Source organism: Sceloporus occidentalis, unplaced genomic scaffold (genome assembly GCF_023333645.1).
Source record: "Sceloporus occidentalis isolate IW3139 unplaced genomic scaffold, rSceOcc1.0.p SCAF_269, whole genome shotgun sequence".
Lineage (NCBI taxonomy): Eukaryota > Metazoa > Chordata > Lepidosauria > Squamata > Phrynosomatidae > Sceloporus > Sceloporus occidentalis.
In genome coordinates, this window is record NW_028317249.1 from 591,442 (window position 1) to 618,367 (window position 26,926).

Below are 26,926 nucleotides of genomic sequence, written 5' to 3' on the forward strand. Positions count from 1 at the left end.
CATCTTACTTTTTGGACCCAACAACTCATTTGCCCAGTGTTCAGCACTGCCTATAAAATAGGCAAATATACCTACCGGTATACATAATTGAAAGTTTCCTTAAACCGACTTATGGCTTCTTTTTTTTTTGAAGCCACAATTTAGTGAAATTTAAATGTTTAGGGAAGGGGATGGAGTGATTATTTTTCAAGTTGATGTAAAATATTTCCCAAATGCCTGGAGTCAAATAATGTGCAAATCCAGCCCATCACAGAAATGTATTCCAGTACAAAGAAATATCAGTCTTACCTGAGTAAGATGAAGAGAGCTCTTGTCCCCTTCTTCCTCTTCTACTTCTGCATCCAAGTCATTTTGCCTGAGATAGTTCTGTAGCTGTATACTAGGTTTCTTTTTGAAAGCCAAAAAATCCATCATGTTCCCTTGAAAGTATTGTAGAAAGAATAGTTCAATCATATAGTCTTTGAAGTTCTCCTTCAGGGCCTTTAATGTTTTATGGTGATGATCCAAACATTGCTTCCTCATTCGAGCATCTTCCTGGGTTGCTGGAGGAATCTCCTCAAGTTTTTTACTTTGCTTTTTTACAATTGAGGCAAGAGGAAGACTAGAGGGCGCTGGTCCAGCTGCTCGCGATGGACTTGTTGGAGCAGGTTGTGAGGCTATGCCAAATGTTGAGGTCCCAGCCACTCCGGCTATCATGCCTCCAGAAGTCCTATCAAAGCTGATAGTCCTGCCTAGCTGTTGGCTATGAAGCACCTGCTGCTGCTGGATTAACTGACCTTGGATAATACTGCTTATCTGTGGGGGTAGATTGGTAGTTGTTATGTGGCTTGCTCCAGTTGTCACGGGGCTCTGTGATCCAAACTGTACAGAGCCAACAGTCTGTGAATTGGAGTGTAACAGAGTACGTGCTTGGATAGGCGTGGAAGTTCCAGAAGGAAGATGTACTTGTGCCCCCTGTGCGATCTGGGTAATTCCGGTTCCCTCCTGAAATACAAAGTGTCCGGAAGCGGAAGGACCAAGACTGAGCTGCCTAACAATCAAACCAGCATCTACAAACCCACGTGTAGGGCTTTGGCTGCACATTCCCAAACTGGTTCCTGCAGTTGTTGCCCTAACACCTTGTAAAGCTTGAATTGGCACAGCGGTGGGTTGAGTAGGGCTTTGGGTCTGGACCTGTTGAGATATAGGGGAGGTAACCTGGATATAGGACGGAGAGCCATGTTCAAACCTTCTTGTTTGGGAGCTGAATTGGAACCCTGGGGATGCAGGATTAGGGAGAGGCAGTGGAGTAAGAGTTATCTGCTGATTTCCTGCTACCACCGGCCCCACATTCTGTAATGTGATATTTACATTCTGACCAGGCACTGGATTCCGGCTCATTATTAGTTGTTGTATTTGGTAACCAGGTGACTGAGGTCCGGGTGAACTGACTGCTGGTGCAAATGTTGGAGCAGGCGATTGAGGAGTAGCCTTTTGACTTCTTTGTTGATCCCCATCATTTCCTGAGGTGGGCTTGGGGGGCTGGGGTTGTGTATCTTGGGAACTGTTACCATGGGGCATTATAACCCCACCAAAACACGGTTAACACAATACGCAATCCTAAAATTTAGGAAATTAAGAAAAAGCCAAAAAAAAAAAAGAGAAAAGAAAAAAAAGAGGAAATTGACCAGTCAGTAATAAGTAAAAAACCAAATACAAATTAACACTCCACACCGTAATGTTTATACGAGATTGAACCATTATCAAATTATTCTATAAATAATGTAAATGTTTGTCCCGTATAATTAAATTACTCAGTCATATGTAGGCAGATCCAAAAGTTTTGCACATGATTTGTATATTAAACTGGAATTCGGGCATAGTAAGCATTTTCCATAGCATAAATACCGTAGTACCCTTTAGCATTATGCTTGCTACACCAAACAAAGTCTAACTCAATGTGAGCCAAAGGGTTTGAAATGCATTGAAAATGTTTCTTCAGAGCCCATGCTAATACAAAGCAACCATGAGAGCTGAACATTTCCCACAGAGCAAAGAAAAACGTCATTGCTTTACGAACCCCATAATGTTTTTGTAAACCCGTATTGTCAAATTTCTGACTGATAATTAATAACGAGAACTTCCTTTAGTTGTTCTAACAGGAATTTATTATTCTTGCTAAACTCATAAAATACAGGACTATTATAATAACGCCAAAGACCTCTTTTACCTCTAATCCTCCTGTAGGCACAACGTGGTAAGTGGCCATTACAGGCCACCCATATCGAAAGTGCCGATTTTGCTCCCAAAGAGTGTGAACGCTCCAATTCCACAGACTGTGTATAAGACCAGACCTAGAATAATAATAAAATACTTTTGATGTAGTGGCAGTTTACCATATGGCGGTATCAATTAGATGTCCTCTTTTTTTAACTAATGGATACATTTTCAGTCACAGTTTTGACAAAATACCTTTTTTAAATTATATTTTATTTTTAATATTTATTTATTTTTTACACATAATTAATAAACTCCCCACTTGATCGGTTTTAATGGAGTAAGAAGGAAAACGCGAAGAGTTGCATTGGTCCAAGAAAGTATACAGCATTATAGAACAGACCCTCATTCTTCAAGCCGAAGGAACCAGAGAAAACATTTTATTTCTATGAAGCACTTCTTTAACTGTCACCTCCTAGCATCCTTGCAATATCACAGGTTCACAATATGTACCAATGTATAAATAGTAGAACATTTATTTGTGAGGTTCACAATATGAACACGGTTGGTAAAACATAATAATGGAAATGGAAGCATATGGGATATGCCGTGATGCCAATGTTAACAAAAAAGGACGGATCAGGGATATCGCTTATCTCTTTCTACATATAAACCATACTTGAGGAGAACCGAAGCAGTTACTTTACCAGTCTCAATATTGTAAGCAAAAATATGCCATAAAATTATGGCATATTTTTACAGTTTCATCAGCTAAAGCGTGGTACGGGCAGAATATTAACAAAGTTGGGGAACTCCCCCTTATTTTTTTTTTTTAAATGTACGTAGTATAAAAAAGGAAGGAAAACAACCAGTTTGTCAGCCGAGTCCAAAACAAGAGGGAACGGGAAGAGAAAGTACCAAGTCATGGGAACATAACGTTTAAACTTTAAAGAATACACGATAGGCAGTCAAGTTTTGAAAATCTGAGTTGCCAAATATTGTACAATGACTTTAATACGTCAACAAAAATCAATCATATATGTATTCATTAGTATAGTAAGAATCCCATGACGCACCATAGAATAAAAGTATACTAAGTTGGTCCGTGCATTTACCTTCCTCAAACCTAAAGTCAAATATATCCCATGTAATTTTCAGTCTGATATACCAGAGATCAGATCAGACATTCTGATGAGCTGAGGATATTTAGAAAGAAGTACCGCAGTAACTTGTGCTAAACAACATAAAACTTTTACACATTATGAAGAGCCAACATCAGCAGGATTTTCCAGCAAGAGCAGCCGAGTTGTGTGATGCATAATTCAATTGGTAGGGAGAAAAGAAGGAAATCCAAGATATTAACCTGCAATTGTTATAAATTACTTAATATTTAAACATTTTAAATAATTGTTACATTAACCTTACTGAAGATGCACAAGTTACTGCGGTACTTCTCTCTAAATATCCTCAGCTCATCAGAATGTCTGATCTGATCTCTGGTATATCAGACTGAAAATGACATGGGATATATTTGACTTTAGGTTTGAGGAAAGTAAATGCACGGACCAACTTAATGGTTAATGTAACAATTATTTAAAATGTTTAAATATTAAGTAATTTATAACAATTGCAGGTTAATATCTTGGATTTCCTTCTTTTCTTGATTTTGTTGACAAATGAAAGCAATACATTGTACAATATTTGACATTTGAAGAGTACAAATCATAACATGTACATCATCTTCAACCTTCCAAGCATATTGTAAATACACTATTATATATATATATATATATATATATATATATATATATATATATATAATAAATCACACAACTAGATGTCTTACGAGACAAGAAAAGTCTGCATGGATACAGTCATACTTAAGCCACATTTATATCACGGATCAAATAATGGTTTGTATTCATTATAATAAATACATGGATTTGCTGAATTACATTCTAGACAAACAATAGCAAATAGCAATAGCAAACTAGACGTAGATGCTTTGTTTTTCCCCTCTGGGAAGTCAGATCAATAGGGAATGATCTTTCAGTAGACTGGAAGACATTGAACAGTATAGTTTAGAAGAGATTCCAGAATCAATCGATGCATCGGCCCCTATATACTCAGCATCAAATTAGACTGCGCGTTGGCAAATAGAAAAATAATACAGAACTGTATTCTATCCTAATGATTATAAAGGGCAACGAAAGGCGAATGCTTAAAAACTAACACGTAAAGCAATCTATTAGCCATTGATCACTGCATATTAACCTAGGCGTCTTGCATGTTTTTACACCATGTTTAGTATTAGGCGGACGGGACATAGATATTTACCGCTGCACAACTAACTTCCTGAAAAAGTAAGTTCTAGCCCGCCGGCGCCGCACTGGTTAACCCTGGTGCCTTAAGCAAGCCAACGCAGTTTAACACATTCGTTGCCAGCGAGCTTAGGTAGGCCGCTCTTTAAAGGAAGCAAGTTCCCACAGGCCCCATCATAAATTTGGGGTTGTTTCTTTTGCGGAGGCGAAGGGTTAAATGGTCAGATTCGGTGCGCAATAGGAACGGGAAGAGATTACGCGTCTCCCAAGACCCCAGAACCTGGCAGCTCGCTCCTTGTAAAGTTGCGAGCCCCTGCTTCATGCGAGCACACAAGGGAAGCGCTGCAGGCACGTTGCTACTTTCTATCAAGGAAGTTCCTTCTTGAGTCCATTAGCACTAGGCCAGTATCCCTCTCCCCAAATCCCCCGCCTTTTCCATAGACAGCCGAAGAGGATACCCTTCTACTTACCCCTGTTTCTTTACCGACAAAGTCCCCCCCCACCCTATGGACTCACAAAAGGCAGCGAGCTGTTCCGTAGGAGATCCCCACTTACAGTGGCCGACGAGGGCCAATCCGGAAAGGCGGTATATTGGTTAGACAATTAAACAAGTCACCACTAGAGGCGCTGCATGGAGACTGAACTATGTTATCATTACATATATATAAATATACATATACATCAAATTTATGACGCTAGAATAAGAAGCTCTTCGACAAACAATCTACCTTCAGCGAATAGGAAGCTGGTTGAATAAGAAGACAACTTCAGCATTGTGGATTTTCCAACAGCTGCTGAAATGAAACAGTAGCGACCAGTGTGAAAACCGACCCGCCTATACAACGCAAGCTCCGCCCAAGTTGAGCGAGGTCTGTTGTCCCTGCTCAGGACCCGTAGAGTTCAGTGCAGGACTCTTGTCTTCCACACGTGTTGAAGCCGGATGCTGAGCATTAGCTGGTGATTCTCACGCTGACAATTCAGCGCCTGCACAGGTCAGATTAGTAATGGGACATTCATATCGCGGGGCTTTCCTTAAACGTAACGTTGCTTTACTTTGACGAAAGATCTTATTTATCATCCTTCATGTATGTTCCATAAAGAGGGCTTCTATGCGTGAAAGCTGTATCAGGTTGACTTTGCATCTATCAATTGATCTCCAGCGTGATTCGTGTCTGATCTGCCTTGTCTGATCTGCCTTGTCTAATCTGTCGCAGATACTCCTTTCTGCTTCCATGGCTTCTTCTCAGAAAGAGGAGCCACTTATACAAGCCCCTAGTGTTGGAGAAACCAGGAAAGCAAGTGCTCTTCAGGAGGAGCCTGAGGCTGTGGAGGAAAATGGGCATAGTGCCAAGAGATTTAAACCTGATACTGAAGAACAGAGTAAAAAACCTCCTAAAAGGAAGGTAGTCCTGCTTTTGGCCTATTCAGGAAAAGGTTACTATGGAATGCAGGTAAGGAATTGCCCCTTTTTAAGTGGTTAGACTCTGCAAATAGAAATGCGTTGGTTCACATGTAGCTAATAAACGTTGCTGATAAATGCATACATAATGACTTATGTCATCTTCACAGTGTTGTAGCGTAACTAAGTTTATCAAAACTGTATCGCCTGTCCTTCCCTGAAGCTTCAGCTACCAACCCGTCTCCCTCATCAATAAGGACATAAAGATGTTCTCCAAGATTCTGGATGCCGAGAGCAGATGGGCTTCAATGCAGGGAGGGAGGTAGCCGATAACATTTAATAATCTCCTTTCCTATAATAAGATGACCCTGGGGTGTATGTTGTTACTGTTATCTGCCCTATGCATTGAGCCTGATAAAGGAATCAAGTGCAACAGGTAGGAATACGAAGTAAGCCTCTTTGCGGTGATGTGGTTCTATCACTGACTTCCCTTGCAAAACCTTTATGGTGAACTGGATAAATTGCTCTTGCTGTTTGATGGCTGAATATAGAAAAAGATGAAACCACTCTAGAAACTCCTCTTCACACTCCCATGCCCTACTCTTCTACTCCAATACACCAAATCCAGAGACACATCTAATGCCTGTGGCATATCTTCCCGTTGAGTGACCTAACTAATTTGACAACCTCCAATGTCCCAGAAGTATTACATCATAAAAAAATAAATAAAAAAAGTTTATTTGTGCAGCTGGTGCAACATTGTCTGAAGAGCAGTTCTATGACTGGGGTCCAGGTCCTTTCTCCAGAGATACACCCACACTCCAAAACCTATATATACCTCCACCAACTCATACCTTGGTTCTCCTGTTCAAATTCGGTGCATGAACATTATTATCATTAATAAAATAGATCCCCAGAAGTTTTATTTCTTTTGCAGGGAAGTTTTTATGATTAAATGGGAATAAGTCCATAGTCCTGCATAGGTACATTATAAAATGCTCTCCATAGGAAGCTGCCCAGGGATATCCAAGGCATGCACATAATTCCCCTAGTTGTCGCCAAAAATGCCTTTTTGCCCATTGTTGCGTTGGCAGTATTGTGCAAAGATTGAAGGGCAGAGTTTGAGTCCAAATAAAGAGCTTTTTGGGAATGTAGAAGTTACACATTTATAGTTTTTTTTTTATAGATTCAAAGGTTGGCTGTAACTATAGCAGTCTGTTAACAGTGAGAAGCTCCTTTTAAAATGCCTTGGAAAACTTTACTTGAGATTTAGTTTCCATGTCTGTGAATGTCATGCATCAGTATGTGCTCACAGGCGTTCTATAGTGTCACATAAATTGCCCAAAAAAATTCTTACAAGAGATGGCAATTGTATCTGGGCATCAATTTTGTTCTAAACCCCCTTAATCCTGTGCTTAATTTATTACTGCTGTTCCTTGCTAATTACAATCAACCTGAGTGTGTGCGCGCAAAGATACAAAATTACCGGTAATTAAGAATTTTACAACTGGAACTTAAGTTTTCATTTGTAACTTCAAGCTAAAACCTACCAGGTGCTAGGTGGCATATAGACTGGCGTGCCTACCAATATTGATGGGAAGCATGACTAGTCAGATCAGCTCTGTACTCACTTTTAAACTGTGCCCCACAGAGGAATGTCGGATCTTCCCAATTCAAAACGATTGAGGACGAACTTGTCCAGGCGCTTGTTTTGACTGGCTGCATCCCTGAAAACCATGCTGAAGAAATGAAAAAGATGTCATTTCAGCGGTGTGCCCGTACAGACAAGGTAAATGAACACACGCATTATTGTATTGTTCTTGTCCATATTGAATACATAATTCAAACATCCACAGTGTGCATTTGGAAAAAGTATGTGAACCCCTAGGCTAATCACTTCAACAAAAACTAATTGGAGTCAGGAGTTGGCAAACCTGAAGTCCAATCAATGAAACCGCATTAGAGGTGTGTTTTTAGAGCTTCTTTAACATAAACAAGCACTCAAACGTTTTAATTCTCAAGAAGCATCTGTTGATGTAAACTCACAAAAAAGAAACCACAAAATATATTAATGTAAGTGTCTTGCGTTTGGGGGAAAAAAACCCAAGATGCATAGGTTTTTTGGAAGTTATGTGGCAGAAAAGGCAACAACCCAGGGTATTTCACTATGCATGTTTGCACACTTATCGTTCAACCAGTTGGTGACCAATTCCTGATAAAAAGAACCATAACGTTAATTTTCGTAGCTTTTTTTCGCCACACATTCAATTTTTTTTTATTTTTATTTTTTGCAAAGATTACATGCAGCTGCAGAAAAACTCACCAAAATGTATTCAGTTTCCTCTCTAGATTACATAGGTGTGTGTGTGTGTATATATAGGTGTGTGTGTGTGTGTGTGTGTGTGTGTGTATATATATATATATATATATATATATATATATATATATATATATATATAAATAAAAAAAAATCACACACACAATTTTAAATCTACAGGTCACACTACATGAAACTCTCATGTCACTATGCAATAACACACAGAACAGGCCAAGGTAGGCACGCAGAAAATAGTGTTAAACAATAATACACTACACACTACAATACACTACTATACAAACACATCTTAGATTAAATTCTAAATTTCCACAAATATGCCTTCCTTTTGCTTTTTTCCTGCACCCACTTATGTGGGCCACAACTACCATCACCTTGTCAGCTTGACTGAGTTTGATAAGAGTTGTAATCCCCCAAAATGTGTGCACTAGAAACACGAGCAGCGGCCCATTTCTTTTTCTTTTTTTTTTTTTTGCTTGTGGCTGGCTGTGCAATAATCATCCCTTGCATGACAGCAGTGATCAGTGTGGGTTTTGTCAGTGCGCTAGCCAGTTGATCGTACTATAGATTAGCTTGCAACCTGTTGCTCTTTTGTACATTATATATACATAAATATGTGTGTGTGTGTGTGTGTATGTATATCTATATATACATTTTTTTTAAAGTTTACTGTGGCTGCTGATTGGTTCTCAGGCATTGAAAACGTGAGGCATCCATTGCATGGCCGAGGATTCCAGCGTAGAGATAAAGAATAGCCGTTCTGGAAGTGCAGCTTAATTATTTTAGTTTGTCTGCCAGGGTGTTTCGGCTGCAGGACAAGTCGTATCATTGAAGATCTGGTTGATAGACAACACAGTAGAAATGATTAATCAAAATCTACCCCCCCACATTCGAATACTGGGTGAGTAGATCATACGTCTGATATGTCACTGGAATTTGTCCCTTTCATACTAGTTAATTTGTGTTTGTTTACAGTCCCACTTTATGTATTTGTGTGGTCCTATGCAATCTGATACTCTGGTGGAAAATATGAGAACCCAGAGCTCTGAAGAGAGGATAATGATAATGTTGGCATTATTACAGGACTTAAATATAAGAGCCATGGAAAAGGCGCAACCAATTTTAATTTTTATATAAAATGTCCCGTTAGATGCCACCAACAACCTAAAAGAACATAAAGAATGTATTTTATTTTTTATTTTATACAGCCTTCTCCAGAAGAGAAGTCAAAAGCAGTCAGCCTATAAAGTCTCCCAATCTCTGATCCATCACCTGAAAAACATTGGCAGATCTCTTAGGATGTTAACCTATATAGTAATATGTGTCTCTTCTTACATGTATGTAATACACAAGTTAAACTATATAGTGCAATAAATGTGCGATAGGGAATTGCACTGTTTGTATACATGTGTACAGCCTGAGATAGTCTATACATACACATACATAAACTTAGGTTTTGTGGAACACCTTTATCTAATAGCATTGCACCTAATTATATTATTTAAACCTAGTACGGCTTGCTTTATCTGCCTTGTGAGTGCCCTCGCTGTATTAACCACCGCCATTTGCACTAGAAGGCTATTGTATTTGGTCAATGTGTGCAAACTCACCTGCCACTTTACACATAACCTATGTAAAGGGAGAAGAAATGTTACTGTAACATCTGTAATATGAAAGCCAGTAGTAGGCATTTATTGTGTCCTAATTAATCCTTAATAAGGAACATACCCATACGCTACATCACAACTCACTAATTTATATAGTTCTATTTTCAACATATTTCTCTAATTACTTGTTAAGCAAAGGAGATTTATTTTTTGTTGATCAATACGTTACGATTAAAACAAGACTAAGTTGCAGAGCATAGCTACCATTCTATGGGTTATTTAACGGAATTCAGCTAATTTTCCCAAATACATTGCTTTCACGCGATACTCAGAAGTGTGCTTTAATCATTTTAGACCCCCATTGGTGTAGAAATTGTGCGCTGTGCTCAGAATCTGTGCTTTCTGTATCATCCTAATATATACATTGTATTTATTATTTTAAAGGCTTGAAAAGGGTAACAGGACGATTTAACTCCAAGAACACATGTGATGCTCGTACATATTCCTATACTCTGCCCACCTTTGCTTTCTCACACAAGGACCATGAGACACAAGATGAGAGTTTTCGGCTGAGCCAGGAAACTCTGGATAAGGTGAATGAGCTCCTTGCTCTTTATAAGGGCACCCACAACTTCCACAACTTTACATCTCAAAAAGGTCCACGTGACCCTAGTGCAAAACGTTACATTATGGAAATGCACTGTGAACCTCCTTTTCAACAAGGAGGCTTGGAGCTAGCTGTGATCAAAGTAAAAGGGCAGAGCTTTATGATGCACCAGATCCGTAAGATGATTGGATTAGTTATTGCAGTGGTAAAGGGCTATGCGCCAGTGTCCATCATTGAGAGAAGCTGGGGCGAAGAAAAAGTGGATATCCCTAAAGCTCCTGGTCTTGGTCTGGTACTTGAGAAGGTTCATTTTGAGAAGTACAACCGGCGTTTTGGCAACGATGGACTCCATGAATCTTTGGACTGGGTGGAAGAAGAAGATAAAATAGAGTCGTTTAAGAAAGAGCACATTTACCCCACCATTATACAGACAGAAATACAGGAAAAATCCATGTCCACTTGGATGGCTACCCTTCCTATCCATGACTATGAAGCCTCTTGCACGCAACAAAACACAGACAACCACAAGGTAACCTTAAATGACAGACATTTGTGTTGTGGGCCTTAGTCTTCTGAAAAATATCTCTTAATATGAAAGAGAGAGAATTGTTCAGATATGGATTTTATTCCTTACATTGATCCCTTATGATTTTCAAACTATATTCACTGGTTGGTTCGGTTGTAGAAGGCACTTAATCTTTCTAAAATCTTTCTAAAACGGAACTCATTATCTTCCCTCCCTCCATCTCCACTCCACTACCTGAATTCTCTATCACCATTAACAACACAACAATCTCTCCTACTAACCAGGCCCGATGCCTTGGGGTCATCCTTGACTCAAACCTCTCCTTCATCCCTCACATTCAGTCCCTCGCCAGATCCTGCCGCCTGCACCTAAAAAACATCTCTCGTATCCGCCCATTCCTCACCCAAGAATCCACAAAAACTCTGGTTCATTCACTTATCATTTCCCGTCTTGACTACTGCAACACTCTTCTGGTTGGCATTCCACTGTCTCGACTCTCTCCACTACAGTCTATCCTTAATGCCGCTGCTAGGCTCATCTTCCTTGCACGTCGCTCCTCTTCTGCTTCCCCCCTCTGTGAAACCCTCCACTGGCTTCCGATTACCTTTAGAATTAAATTTAAGATCCTGGTACTGACATATAAGGCCATCCACAATACCGCTCCTCCGTACATTTCTGACCTCATTAGCAAATACTCTCCTACTCGATCCCTACGTTCCTCCCATGGGCTAAGGCTCTCCTCCTCACTCATCACCTCTTCCTTTTCCCGTCTACAAGATTTCACTCGAGCTGCCCCATATCTCTGGAATCTGCTCCCAAGGAACCTTCAGAATTCACCCTCCCTCCCGACATTCAAGAAACATCTAAAAACCCACTTCTTCAGAGAAGCATACCATCTTAGCTGCTAGAACATCCTTGTCATTGATACCCCCACAATACCTCTCACCCTTTCTCTATGCCTTATGTTTATCACCCCATTTTCCCTCTAGATTGTAAGCTTGCGAGCAGGGCTCTCTCCACCAAATGTATCGGTTTGTCTTAGTCTGTCAATTCTTGTCTTGTCATATCCCTTGAATTTATGTATTGTATTAAGCGCTGCGTAAACTGTTGGCGCTATATAAATAAAAGATAATAATAATAATAATGTTGAGCATAGACCATTTGGGTTCCTAAACTGGAATAAATCCTTGTCAGTTGTCACCATTTTTTCTATTTTGTGGTACACACATATGCTGGGCTGTTTTTAAGCCACCAAATTGCCCTGTATGGAACGGTTTAATAAAGCAGGGTACACTATATAGAAAATAGCTTTTGGTTCTTAACACTCTAGACAGCTGCCTAGTCCTCATTACTAGAGCATGGCGGTACAGGAACTTTTTTTGTGAGAATATTCAAATTCAGGTGTCATGCCAGGAATATTAAAGTTGTAATGTAGCAATCGACCATTACTTTTGCTCTGGATCAAAATACATATTTTTTTATTATTGTTCTAGTCCTATTCCTGGCATACACAAATGTTGGATAAGGGACAGTCTAATGTCCCAAACTAATGCTCTTGTAAGACGCCAATTCTTGTCAAGAAAGCAGCCCCGTTGAAATAAGTGGGAGTCCTTTCTGCACGTGGGCTTGTGGGGCGTTTTTAACATAGAAACAAAAAATTTGACCGCAGCCCATCTAGTCTGCCCATTTTTCCTGATGTAGAGACTCAGACCTTGTGGTCTTTGATTCAGGATAGCTTTATCCCATGCATATTTAAATGATCTCACTTCTGATGGGAAGCTGGTGCGTTTGTGTACGACCCTCTCTGTAAGTAAACTTGTTAGACCTCCTGCTCTTGTGCGAGTGCTGGATCAGGCTGGTGTTGAGTATGCATGCACACTGCGGAGCAGGAGATACATTAAGCCTCTTACATTGTTAGTGTCTAGTTTACTTGATTCTGTATTGTCGCTTTAATTGCTATGTTTCTGCCATCTGCTAGTTTATATTTGCGAGTATAATTGGTATTGGTCACGCTTTATTAGAAAAGACAGCGTTTTTGGTTTGGTTTTTTTGTTCTGTTTTATTTACTGGTTGTTTTCTTCCAGGTTGAAAGTGTATCACATGTTGCCAGTGATGAAGATGAAGGCTCTGACTGATCCTGTAAGCATTATAAACTCTCAAACACAAAGATATGCTTTTTTTTTTTTTTTTTTTTTTTAACCCGGACAACCTGTGGTCTGCATGAAAATACTTTACTCAGTGCAGAGTAGTACTGTCCTGATATACCTTTGTGATATATTTTTGTGAACAGTTACCTATCTGCTAAAAGTCGTAAACATCTTTTCCATTTAGTATAGCCACTTGGTACAAGGTGTTTTTTTTATTTTAGGTGAAATCATAATGTACATATGAAAGAAAAGCTTTCCAAAGGGTTTGTGTGGGAAGCCATCTGTAATATAAATTCAAGGCAGACTATAAAAATAGTAGCACACAGGATTCAATGTTAATAACTGAATGCAAAAAATTACAATCCGTATGAAGACAACATACACTGTTGCCTATGGGGTTCATTTTATTTTGGTGACCCTAAATAGCTTACCTCACAAGGACCACTCTGCATGAGAGAATAGGCTTTTTTTCTGTGTCTGTATGCTAATATTGCATACTTAAATCCTTCGTAGCATAACTTAAATGCTGAACATAATTTGAGATGCTAATGCTTTCTCTGTCCCCAGCTGAAATCTGTGCCTCTTTCAACAGCGAAGAGAATGTACATCAGTGAGTGGCTATAGAAACCAGAATGAACATATTTTCTGTACAGAAGTTGTTTTAATAAAGATCAAAACTTTTAACACTTGCATTTCTTTTTTCACCAATAAAATTATGCCTCTACCATTTCCATGATTTTTTTTAGGAGACGTGAGCAGTTTTAAGTTCTTTAGTACTTTGTTATTATTATGTATTAATACTTATGTATTATGTAAGTATGAGACTTTACTTTCAAGTAACTAAGCAGCACTAGCTTTTCTAGTCCTACCCATGATTCTCAATGCATCTGAACACTTGTTTTCACCGGGGGGAGGGATGTCTTCAAACCAAGATGCTTGCAAGTTCTTCAATCTCCGTGTATATTTTTTTTTTTGTTTTGTTAAATCACTATAATATTTAATATACCATATTGGTCCGATTATAAGCTGCACTCCCCCCCCCCCCCTATACTCAGGGTTTGGCACAGGGATTCACAATTCCTATCGCCCAAAGCCCGGGCAGCAGGGTTAGGATCCAGGTCCCCCAGTGCTGCTAGGGAACGGGATCCTCCTCTCTGGCAGCCAGTAGACGTCTGTGCAATGCACCCAATCCCCTGCTGCCGCTGCATTGGTAAGTATAGGAGGCAGAGCGGCATATCAGGGGGGGCAAATGGCATATCTATAAGTAAGGTGCACTATGATTTAAGGGGGGACCTTAACCCCTTCAGTCCCCTATAGATGTACCGGTACTTCTATTAACCGCATCCCAAGAAACACATATGGACGTACTGGTACATTCTGACCTTCTTGCAGCAGCAGGGACACAGCCTTAACTCCCCCTTGTCCGCAGAAGCCAGCAACGCTGGCTTTCTGCTGTCTGATCTCCTGTAACAGCTTCTGGCGTGAATGCCGGAAAACTGTTACAGTTTTAAATACCCGATCAGGTATTCCCTTCTGGGTCACATCACTGCTGACGTCATCCAGAAGGTCTGAATGCTGCATAAAACTATTATATATTGCCCCTCTAGGTCTGTATTTACCGTATTTTTCGCTCTATAAGACGCACCTGCTGATAAGACGCACCTAGATTTTAGAGGAGAAAAAAAAGGAAAAAATATTTTGAGCTAAAAAATGGGCTATAAAAAAAGGACATCATCCTCCCGTCATGCCTGCACAGAAAAAAGCTGGTCAGACATGATGGGAAGTGTAGTTGAACTACAAGCGCCGTACTGCGCATGCGCCGGCGCCATACGTGACACGGCGCTTGCGTCAAATCCCCCCGTCCTCTCCATCCAGTCCGCCCTTAGCCGTCGCAACGGACCAGAGAAGAGGAGAGGCGGCGACAGAGGCGGCGGTCTCCAGATGAAGACCTCCCCTGGACGGCGAAGCGAGACAGAGACTGTCCGGGACACTTTTGGTGAGTACCGTATTGGCTCGGATATAGGCCGCCCCCGTATATAGGCCGCACCCTAAAAGTTTGGTGCTTTTTTAAAGAAAAAGTTTTTTTCTTTAAAAAAGCACCAAAAAACATACTGCCACTCTGCCCCCCCCGCCCCCCGAGATATGCTACCACTGTCCTCCCTCCCCGAGATACGCTGCCACTGTCCTCCCTCCCCGAGATACGCTGCCACTGTCCTCCCTCCCCGAGATACGCTGCCACTGTCCTCCCTCCCCGAGATATGCTACCACTGTCCTCCCTCCCCGAGATACGCTGCCACTGTCCCCCTCTGCCCCCCCCTCCCCAACTTACCGGAGCAGACTCCCGGGTGTCTTGCGGGGCCGGCGGGGGACATCTACGCAATACAACTTCCGGTGCGGCACATCCGGCACCGGAAGTTGTATTGCGTAGACGTCCCCCGCCGACCCCGCAAGACACCCGGGAGTCTGCTCCGGTAAGTCCGCGGGGGGTGCAGAGGTAAAACGCATCCGCACGATGCGCTTAGACAACCTCCCGTGCCGGCACCCCCCCCCGTGGGAAGTGCTGGCAGGGGAGGCTGTCTGAGCGTATCGGGGAGTAGGATGCAGGTCCCCTGCACCGCTGCGGGGGATCTGTATCCTAACCCCGCTGCCTGCCCGGCGCCCGGGACTGCATGTCCCGGGCGTCGGGCGCTAGACCCCGAATATAGGCCGCACCCCCACTTTAAAGTCTTAAAGTGGGGGAAAAAAGTGCGGCCTATATTCGAGCCAATACGGTATATCGTTGCCCCCCCCCCCTCCCTGCCTGCATCTTCGCTCCATAAGACGCGGCTGATTTTTCATCCTACTTTGGGAGGAAAAAAACTGCGTCTTATGGAGCGAAAAATACGGTACTTTAAATAGGGAAAGGTCAAGATGACAGTGGAACAGGATAAACACCCCCTACCCCTATTTGGGCTCGATATTCCCACTACCTTCTGCACCCACACCCTTTGAAGTTTACTATGTTGCCTGAATCTGACTAAATCTCTTGGAGCCCCAAATTGGCCCCAAATGACCCTAAGTGTTGAAGAATTTTAGTTGTTCTTACAGGATTAGAAATACCCTTCACATTCCTCAAATCATTCCATTTTCATCTCTTGGGAGAGTAACCTGGGACCCAAGGAGGAGGACATAAAGTCAGTGGTTGGTGGTGTAAGAGTTTGTATGCCTGTGCTGATGCCAAAGAATATAAGAAAGCCCCCAACTCTCCCAGCAAGGAGGCAATGGCCTGGTTCCTTTGTATTAGTGCCACTGATGAGAAGAGATGACTAATTTCCAGTACAGCTTTTATCAAACTAATTTTGAAGGAGAAAGCAATAAGGACTATTCATTGTTTACCCTGCAGAGCATTAGGACATTGAGGATCCTGTAAATGTCTTTAGTAAAACACACTATCGTAAAATACAAAAAACAAACTTTTATTGAATATATTCATAATGGGTAATACCAGGGCCGGCCCAAGGCAAAATGCTGCCTGGGGCGAATTTTAAAATGCCGTGCCCCCCCTTATCTAACCTTCCTCTACCTCCGTCCCTGCCCCCCCCCTGTACTTACCTTTCAGGAGTCCTGCGGCGAGTCTCCCTGTTCAATCTCGGTCCCGGATTGTAATGCTGAGCGCCGGAAATGAGGTAATCTTCCGGCACTCAGCATTACAAGCCGGTACCAAGACCAAACAGGGAGACTCGCCGCAGAGGAGAGAGAGAGAGGGGCGCCGAGCGGGTACTGACAGCTTGGTAAGCGAAAACCACTCGGCGCCTCTTTCTCTCTCTTTCGCGTTAAAAAAAAAAAAAAAAAAAAGGGCTTGGGGCGGCAAAGTGCCGCCTGGAGCAGTTGCCCCACTCGGCTCCATTGTCGGGCCGGCCCTGGGTAATACAAATTGAAAGTATTAATTAAACTTCACACAGAGCTTGCTTGATTACTCTGTTAAATATATTCAATACAAGTTATATTTTAAAGGTAGATTCAATAAAAGATGTTTAAATTCTGCATTAGTGAGACCTTTCCTGCCATGTGATCCTCAATGTCCTGCAGAGTAAATCAATTGAAGATATACCCTCATAGAACGTAATTTACTATAATTCAAAGTAAACATTATTAAAGGAAACATTATTTACTTTTATTTATTTATAAATAAAATAAAGAGTTTGTGTGTATTTTATGGTGAGGATACTGTAGATCTGTCATCTACTGTTTGATGTACTTGCTCTGATGCATATTTGTGTATATGAAAATATGTAGCAATTTCCTGGCTACAAAAAATCATGTGACAGTAAAGAAACCTGTCTTTCATACAAGAGAGCAGGTAGTCATGCAATATTTTGGATGTTAGGGTGTGTGTGCTTTATTGTTGAACTAAGTTGCATTACAGTGCAAGCTTTATTGATGATCTGTATTACACTAGAGTGCAAGCTCAATTGGCCAAATGAATTGTGAGCAGTGTGAGCCTTACTGGTGAAATGAATTCCATTGCAGTGTGAGCTTTATTGGTGAATTGCATTACAGTGTTTCTAGTAGTGAGACACTAGAGGGTGTGGTGCTGCAGTTTTGTAATTGTACTTGGTGCAGCATAAAGGGAAACATGTTAAATAAACACCCTTTGTTTCTGTTATTCTCGGCCAGTGGTTACGATAATTACACTGGTGTAATCAACTAGCAAGCATGTCTCCTTCACACGTCTTGACTAGACATAAGCTAGAGCCTACCCTTGCAGGATGCGGTCAGGACTGCCCACTAGCAATGGGCATTCCTGCTGATGTCACTGGGCGTTCCCAAGTGGGGCGTACTAGAACACTGGTCCCGTTACCCGGAGGATTCAGGTGTTGGAGAGTTCCTAGGTATGGATATAAGATAAGGCCAGGGACTAAGGAAATTATTCAGAGGTTGAGCAGACTAGATGGGCCAAATGCTTCTTATCTGCCGACCCTTTCGATGCCTCTATGTTTCTTGCTAACGTCTGGTAAAATGCATACCCAAATGTAATGAATCTACTTACACAGGCCATCAGTAGTAAAGCAAAATGATACTGGAGACAAATATATGATTATTAGGTAGGGCTGCCTCATTTACAGTCTCATGTGAGAGCTCAAGGTGGTCTAAGAAGACCCCCCCACACACACGCATGTGCAGAAAGCACTACCATTGATTTCAGTGGGAAATAATAGTGTTCATACAACTCACGGACATGCATTCAGTCACACAACTCACAGGGTTCACCAAAATTTACACCACAATTACAAAGCTTAATGATCAGAGATAGGCACTCACTGACATGCACTCACACAAGAACTCAAGTGTTTATAGACTTGTGTTGTCAACACAGGCACTCACACAACTTACATGTCTATATGATCCTTTTGCAGTATCAATAAGTACATGTTTTCATATTCATAGACAACTCACAGAGCACACACAAATGACAACATGGGCAAGAACTCACACAACAACACAACTCATAACACCCACAGATATAACTTACAATACTCACAATTCACAAACATTCCCACAACACATTACGATCAGGACATGTAAGAACACAATTCAGGAAGGGCTCAGGTAAGAAGGTCAGGTAGAAGCCCAGTTGTGGGGTATACCAGTGGCTCAGTTTGTACCCCACGATGCATCATTAACAGAAGGAAGGTACAGACAGGCAAAATGAAACACAAAGCAGGCTGAATCTTAATATGAGATGGTCTGTATTGAAGAAGCAGGCAAGACAGGTAAGCACAGACATGACCAATCAAGTCACAGGCACAAAGACAGATGTACAGCGTGATAGTCCCTAGTCGGGCACAAGATAGTACGCTGTAGCTGGACTGGAGGGACTCGCTCTCTGAAACATGGCTGGAAGTCCTCAGGCAGAGTACTGGAAACACGGCATGGAGCCCTCAGGCAGAGCAGACGTAGTCAGGCAGACCGGGTCAGAACCAGAAGGACAGTATGAATGCCAAATCGCAATCCAGGAGGAGAGTCAGAGCAAGCTGGGTCAACACGGTCACTGGAAGAGTCAAATCAGGAACCACGGAACAAAGTTGGAAGGAAACCAGGTCACAATGGGCTAATCCAAATCAGAATACTGCTAGCAGTAGAACAGAGCCAGATAAACTGTAATGCAAAGGCCCAGAATGGAGGAATAAGCAGGTATTTAAGGGGAGGGCTGCAGGTGAGCAGATGCAGCTGGTCAAGGCCGTTAGCAAACACAGTACTGCGATCTTACAGGTGACTTCTTGAGGCTACAACGGACAAGACATCTATTAAATAAATACAGAGTCCGGGCTGACAGGGGGGAACCCTGACAAATTATTTCCGTGGGCTAAGACCTTCCTTCTTGCGTATGATAACTGCCTTTTCCAGCTTACAAGACTTCACTTGCAATCCTGGTACCTTGCAGTATCTCTCGGCATTCGTGTTGGTGAACAGACGGTATGCTCACTTGAAAGTGAGCTCTACACAATGTAGTGAGCACTTATATTGCCACAATATTTTTAACAAGTTACAGTATATGTATTGTTATATTTTTTATGTATATGAATATTCTACTAAATAAATCAACCATATATACGGAATATAATTATATTTTGGTTTTTACACATTTTTACACATAACACTCTGTTTTTCCTTGTTTAGACAAAAATATGTACCAATTTAACATGAATTAAAAAAAAATAAAAAAAATGACCTGCATTTTGCACTGTGACCACTGGATGTCCCCAAATCTCAACCCACTGTACTCAGTAGACTTCCTAAAACAAGGTATAATAGGGAACACTTTAGTAATATGATCAGACCATTCACCTGTTGGCCAGACATTCTTCTTCAGGATTTTCTGCTAGTGAGCAAAATGTATTGTTCCATCAGCTATGACAAATCACCCAGATCCTGAAACACCCCCAGACCATCAGACTATCACCACAGTGCTTTACTCTTGGGACGATGTTCTTATTGCGGCATGATGTGTTAGTTTTATGCCAGATGTAACAGGACCCATGTCTTCCCAACAATTGTCACTTTTGACGCATCAGTCCACAGTATAGTATTCCAAAAGTCTTGAGGGTCATCAAGATGTCTTTGGCAAACATAAGACGAGCCTTTGTGTTCGTTTTGGTCAGCAGTGGTTTTTGCCTTGGTATTCTCCGATAGACGCCATTTTTGCAGTCTCCTTCTTTTTGTGGAATTGTGAACACTGACTTTTACTGAGGCAAGTGAAGCCTGCAGTTCTTTACATGTTAGTTTGGCTTCTTTTGTGACCTCCTGAATGGCCACTTCTGGGAAGGTCACCACTCTTCCATGTTTTTTTCCGAGGACCAGATAAATCAAGTATCCTTGAATGTAAATTCTCTAAATTGTGATTGAATCTCTGATCCAGATTAATTAGACTTTTGTGGGACTAGAATGCCACATAAATCAGCTATATTCACTGCACTTTACAGGGTTACTTCACTAATGCTGGAGGATTTTATGGACTGCAGGCATGTTGCTGCTTGAACTCCCCAACTTCACTGACTATGATGATGGGTCAGCCCTGACAAGCTTTTCTTGCACAAAATGTTGAAAGAGCTTTTTTTCTTTTCTTTTCCAGAAAACTGATTTATTTATCCACCCAAGCTCTACAAGTGTAGTTTACTTGGATTGAACCTTTAAAGTGCATAGTAAATCTGTGGATTAAACCTGCCTCTCTCTCTCTCTTTAGTGGATAAACCATTGAGTTTCCCCAAGATCATACAAGTTGAACGAAACTCTAATATTGTTCAGTGAAGTCTACACCAACTCTACTGGGCTACTTTACTCAAGATCCTTCAGAAGCATTGTGAAGTTTAATGTTAATTCTATGGAAAGGTGCTGGATTTCAAAGACTATCACAGTTCTTCTTGAAACTTATTTGATCTTAAGGATACAAAAGTAGCAAATTTTATTCCTTGCGATTTTTCTGGCTATCAGTCCCTCTAGATCTATATGGCCTAGTTTTAGTTACCTAAGAGCTCTTTTAATTTACCAAAATTTATATAAAGCTTCCATATAGGAGATTAAAGTTTAACAATTTGAGCAGTGTGTTTGCACATGCAAAATATCAATTAGATCTATTCATACATTTAGCCCCCCTACACCCCATGTTCAGGTAATCCTTACTTTTGGGCTGTCCTTTCATAGAGACAGACTTTGGTTCCTAACAGACTTGAAATAAGTGAGGAGTGGACAGGAGTGCTTTAACGTGACTGCTGTGCTGCATCTGAGAATTTTAGAGTGAGATTCTTCTGTGTGAGAATTGGTGAGCCTCAGTCTGTCATTTCTCACAGTGTCGAAGACTCTAGAGTTTTGATTTAATTAAGATCATTAATTAAGATCATTGAACCAGTCAACTATTATCCTGAGTCTTAATCCTATAACTCTAAGCTAATTCTGACCCTCTTTCTTCTATCAATTGGTCTCAAATTCCCTATTGAACTTCTTGTTTCCATGGTAAGCAGACAAACGAAAATGTCGGCCGAATTTTGTTGAATACGGTCAAATTTCTTTGAATCCTAAGAAAATATTTCCCACGAAAATGAACCGATAAGAGATCAATGAAATGACAGAACCACCTCCTTCTATCTGCCTATATAGCTATTAAGCTCAGCACCTTGTTTCTGCTTTTAGAAACTTCGTCTTCCTACCTTTGCATTCTCACAAACCATGACTGCAGAGTGCCTCTTCACTGGTCTCCCCGCTCCTAGAGTTAAACGTCCGTACGACCGACCAACAGAGTCACTCATAAGCAATGTTCCATTTAATTTTTCTTAGGTGGCGTGCGCAGAAAATTTCTCTTGTGCAAAAATTTTCCCAGAGCCAAAATTTGGTGCGCACAATATCCGCGCAGCATAAAGTATCAAAAAAAATAATAATTTTTTTTCCCTTTTTTTTTTATTGGGAAAAACTGTTGTGCGCACAATTTTTGGACGTGTGCGCTCTCTAAAAAAGCTTAGAGGGAACACTGCTCATAAGGACCTTTAACTCTTGGAGTGGGGAGACTCAGGCCAAGATCCCCCGCCAGGAGTTAACGGGAGCAGAAATCCCAAGGTTCGCCGCCAGGAACTGGTTGATGCCAGAGGAGGCCCCTGCAGGCGACCAATAGAGTCGCTTGCACGGCCCTTTAACTCCTGACTGGAAACTTGGCCTGTCTCCCCACTCCAAGAGTTAAAGGTCTTTCCGCTCCCATTATCTACGCAGCTTCGCAGGGTTTAATGGGAGCGGAAATCCATAGGTTCGCTGTCAGGAGTTAAAGAGCCGTGCGGGCGACTCTATTGGTCGCCTGCAGGGGCCTTCTCTGGCATCAACCAATTTAACTCCTGGCGGCGAATCTACGGATTTCTGCTCCCGTTAACCCCTGCAATCCTGCGTGGATAAGGTAGGCTAGATGGGGAAGGGACCAGGGAGATAAGTAAACGAAGACGAACACGAAGATTCTTCGTGTTGTGTGTCTTCGTCTTTGTATTGCTGCCGCCATGTTCGTACGTTTGGCATTCGGGCTGAACAACGAAAACGCACCCTGGTGTTGCTGCAATGTCGACAGTGAGGCATCTAGCAACACCCAAATTTTTTTTTTAAATGTAGGGGCCCGTACGATCGCTCCTAGGAGCGGTTGTAGTCACCATAATGAAAGGCTATATCCCTTTCAATTATGGCGGTGTCTGGCGGGTGAAACAAAAGTACTTAGGAGGCGGTTAATAATGTGCCTTTATAAAAAGTCAGGGGCCCCGTTAGATTGCTCCTAGGAGCATTTCAAACTGCCAACTAATGCCTCTAACAATATGGCGTTACCAAGTGTATGGAGAGGCGTGTGTATGGACAGGTGTGTCTAAAGGCTGTGTGTAAGGGTCCTGGGAGGGAGACTAACATTAGCCTTTTTTTTATTAAAAAAACATCTCTGCTGTTGTTGACTACTCCTCCAATGATACTCAGTCAGCATTATGGTAGACACCTGCCTGGCTGAGAATCATAGGAATTGTAGTTCACAACTAGCATCTGCAGCTTTGTATTATACACAGGGACTGGCTCGCCAGTATATGTACAGGAATAGCTGGCAGTCTATAGTATTAACTATTCCTCATCTCCAAATTGTCCTTAAAATTTGGGTTCTGACTCGTATCTTTAACACAAATACAATGTAAAGTTAAAAAAAGAAACCAGTTATAAGCGGCAGCAGCAGCAGCATTATCTTCCCCCTGCACTTGAGAGATGAAACAGCAATGTCTTATTATGTCATAGTACTGACTTTCTGTTAGAGTGTCTCTGTAATAATTTCCTGCACACAGACACGCCGGGAGCCCAACATATACACAGCTCTCTGTAACATACATATACTATTCACCTTCCAGAGAAAACACAGAGCGCTGACTCTTTGTAACAGTCTCAGTTACAATCTACACCTTATGTGCAGGGAGTCCAACTATATGTAGATCTGTCTAACACATGTGTTACTGATTTTCAGGTAAAACACATTAGAACACATTTTAACATTCATCTTACACACCCCTTAAAACATACAAACACTGCTTAACATTATACTCCATGACAGTTAAGGACAGCGATGGAGACTGATAAGATACAGGTCGCAGCAGTTTAAGGCGGTTGAAAGTTACTTTAGCCAGTGTGAGCAGAATTTGCAGGGGTAGATGGAGTGACGGTGTGAGGATAATAATTAAAATGTTTTAAAAAAAAACCTCATACGTATATCTTTAGACAAAGTGAGGTCTCTTAAATTTATAGAATACATGTATTAGAATAAAAACATGGAAATGTCGTATGAAGTTTTGGTAACGTGACAGGAATCCTATATCCATGTGTAATGCTATGTCCATGTTTAATGCTATGCACAAGTTTAATGCTATCTCCATGTATAATGGTATGTCCATGTTTAACCCCTTAATGACAAAGCCCGTACATGTACGGGCTCAAAATGCATTGTTTTCAATGGGTTTAAGGACCGCCCATTGTCCTTAAGGGGTTAATGCTATGCACATGTTTAATGCTATCTTCATGTTTAAAGCCATATCCATGTGTAATGATATCTCCATGTTTAATGCAATCTCCATGTTTAATGCTATCTCCATGTTTAATGCTATCTCCATGTTCAATGTTATCTCTGTGTTTAATGCTATCTCCATGTTTAATAGTATGTCCATGAGTAGTGCTATGTCTATGTTTAATGCTATGCACATGTTTAATGCAATCTTCATGTTTAATGCAATCACCATGAGTAGTGCTATATCCATATTTAATGCTATCTCCATGTGTAATGCTATGTCCACGTTTAATGCTATATCCATGTTTAATGCCATATCTATGTGTAATGCTATATCCATGTTTAATGTTATCTCTATGTTTAATGCTATGTCCATATTTAATGCTATATACATGTGTAGTGCTATGTCCATGTTAAATGCAATATCTATGTTTAATGTTATTTCCACTTGTAATGCTATCTCCATGTTTAATGCTCTCTCCGTGTTTAATGTTATGTCCAAGAGTAGTGCTATGACCATGTTTAATGCTATTTCCATGTTTAAAGCTATGTCCATGTTTAATGCCATATCTATGTGTAATGCTTTGTCCATGTTTAATGCTCTGTCCATGCATAATGGTATCTCCATGTGTAGTGCTTTGTCCATGTTTAATGTTATCTCTATGTTTAATGCTATGTCCATATTTACTGCTATATCCATGTGTAATGTTATATCCTTGTTTAATGCTATATTCATGTGTAATGCTATGTCCATTTTTAATGTTATCTCTATGTGTAATTCTATATCCATGTTTAATGCTGTATCCACGTGTAATGCTATGTCCATGTTTAATGATATATCCATATTTAATGCCATCTCCATGAGTGGTGCTATGACCATGTTTAATGCTATGCCCATGATTAATGTTATGTTCATGTTTAATGTAATCTCTATGTGTAATGCTATGTCCATGTGTAATGCTATATCCATGTGTAACGCTATATCCATGTTTAATGCTATGTCCGTGTTTAATGCTATCTCAATGTGTAATGCTATCACAGAGTGCTGACTCTCTGTAACAGTCTCAGCTTTAATCTTCCACACATGTATGTGCAGGGAATCCAACATACATGTAGCTCTCTCTATCACATGTATTACTGATCTTTCGGGCAAAACACATTAGAACACATTTTAGAATTCATCTTACACACCGCCCAAAACATACAAACACTGCTTAACATTATACTCCATGACAGGGGTTAAGGACAGCGATGGAGACTGATAAGGTACAGGTCACAGCAGTTTAAGGCGGTTGAAAGTTACTTGAGTCAGTGTGAGCAGAATTTGGAAGGGTAGATGGACTGATGGTATGAGGATAATAATGAAAATGTAAAAAAAAAAACTTATACGGATATCTTTCGACAAACAAAGTGAGGTCTCCTAAATATATAGAATACATGTATTATATTAAAAACATGGAAATGCCATATGATGTTATGGTAACGTGACAGGAATCCTATATCCATGTGAAATGTTATGTCCATTTTTAATGCTACCTCTATGTGTAATGCTATGTCCATTTTTAATGCTGTATCTTCCTGGTAAGAAATAAATATTGGGTATTTCCTCATACTATATTGCTATATCTAAGGCTGGTTAGACAGCACTCGCCCACCTCGGTGTACTACAAGGCCGCACGGTGAGCATCGTCCTCTCTCCGCTAATACGTTGTAACACAGACCCGATAATAAACACACAACGGCCGGGAATTAATAAAACTATTTATTACACGCAAACACACATTACAATCTTGAATAATGTTTTAACTATTTATGTGCCTTGTGGAAAATTATTTCATGGGTATCCAGCAGTGTGATCTCCAGCAACTCTCATGATCCTCATCCAGGATGACCTGATGATGTGTCCATAAATAGGACGGATGAAGGAAGGAGAACTACCTGCTGCCCCCCAGTGATGTATTTACCTTCAGTGCTGACTTAGGTAAGTGGGATAGTGTTTCCTGCTGCCCCTTCCCCTTCTGGGCACCAGGGTATGACATCATATCCTGGTGCCCCACTTTTAACAGAATCCAGGAAACTATGGAGGCCCGTGCCTAGGCCATAACCCGTCGGTGTGCCCCCCTCTGCTTTGTATTATATATAGGGACCGTCTTGCTGGTATATGTACAGGAATAGCTGGCATTCTATAGTATTGACTATTCCTCATTTCCAAATTGTCCTTAAAACTTGGGTTCTGACGCGTATGTATAACACAAATACAATGTAAAGTTAAAAGAAGAAACCGGTTATAAGCGGCAGCAGCATTATCTTCAGCAATGTCTTTATTATGATGATGAAACAGCAATGTCTTTATTATGTCATAGTACTGACTTTCTGTTAGAGTGTCTCTGTTATTATCTCCTGCACACAGACACGCCGGGAGCCCAACATATACACAGCTCTCTGTAACATACATACACTATTCATCTTCCAGAGAAAACACAGAGCGCTGACTCTTTATAACTGTCTCAGCTATGATCTTCTACACATGAATATGCAGGGAGTCCAACATATATGTAGATCTCTCTAACACATGTATTACTGATCTTTCGGGTAAAACACATTAGAACACATTTTAACATTCATCTTACACACCACTTAAAACATTATACTCCATGACAGTGGTTAAGGACAGCGATAGAGACTGATAAGGTACAGGTCGCAGCAGTTTAAGGCGGTTGAAAGTTACTTGAGCCAGTGTGAGCAGAATTTGGAAG

At 40.9% G+C, this 26,926-nt stretch overlaps 2 protein-coding genes across 2 annotated transcripts in view; one reads left to right on the plus strand and one right to left on the minus strand.

Annotated features, from left to right (window-relative positions):
* LOC149275732 (E1A-binding protein p400-like) overlaps window positions 1–1,560 on the minus strand; it is a 31,782-nt gene extending 30,222 nt beyond the window's left edge. The window contains 1 exon segment of the mRNA XM_089504381.1: window positions 270–1,560. Within this exon segment, the coding sequence (XP_089360507.1) occupies window positions 270–1,560 (1,291 nt within the window).
* Window positions 1,561–5,749: 4,189 nt separating this feature from the next.
* On the plus strand, window positions 5,750–13,126 carry LOC149275734 (pseudouridylate synthase 1 homolog). Its single transcript, XM_089504383.1, has 5 exons — window positions 5,750–5,968; window positions 7,568–7,705; window positions 9,050–9,152; window positions 10,303–10,994; window positions 13,076–13,126. The coding sequence occupies exons 1-5, from the start codon at window positions 5,750–5,752 to the stop codon at window positions 13,124–13,126; spliced, it is 1,203 nt and encodes a 400-aa protein (XP_089360509.1).
* The last annotated feature ends 13,800 nt before the right edge of the window (window positions 13,127–26,926 follow it).

Coding starts and splice junctions, on each gene's coding strand:
- LOC149275734 (XM_089504383.1), top strand. CDS start 5,750: ATGGCTTCTTCTCAGAAAGAGGAGCCACTTATACAAGCCCCTAGTGTT. Junction 5,969..7,567: donor AAGGTTACTATGGAATGCAG/GTAAGGAATTGC, acceptor TGTGCCCCACAG/AGGAATGTCGGATCTTCCCA. Junction 10,995..13,075: donor AAAACACAGACAACCACAAG/GTAACCTTAAAT, acceptor GTTTTCTTCCAG/GTTGAAAGTGTATCACATGT.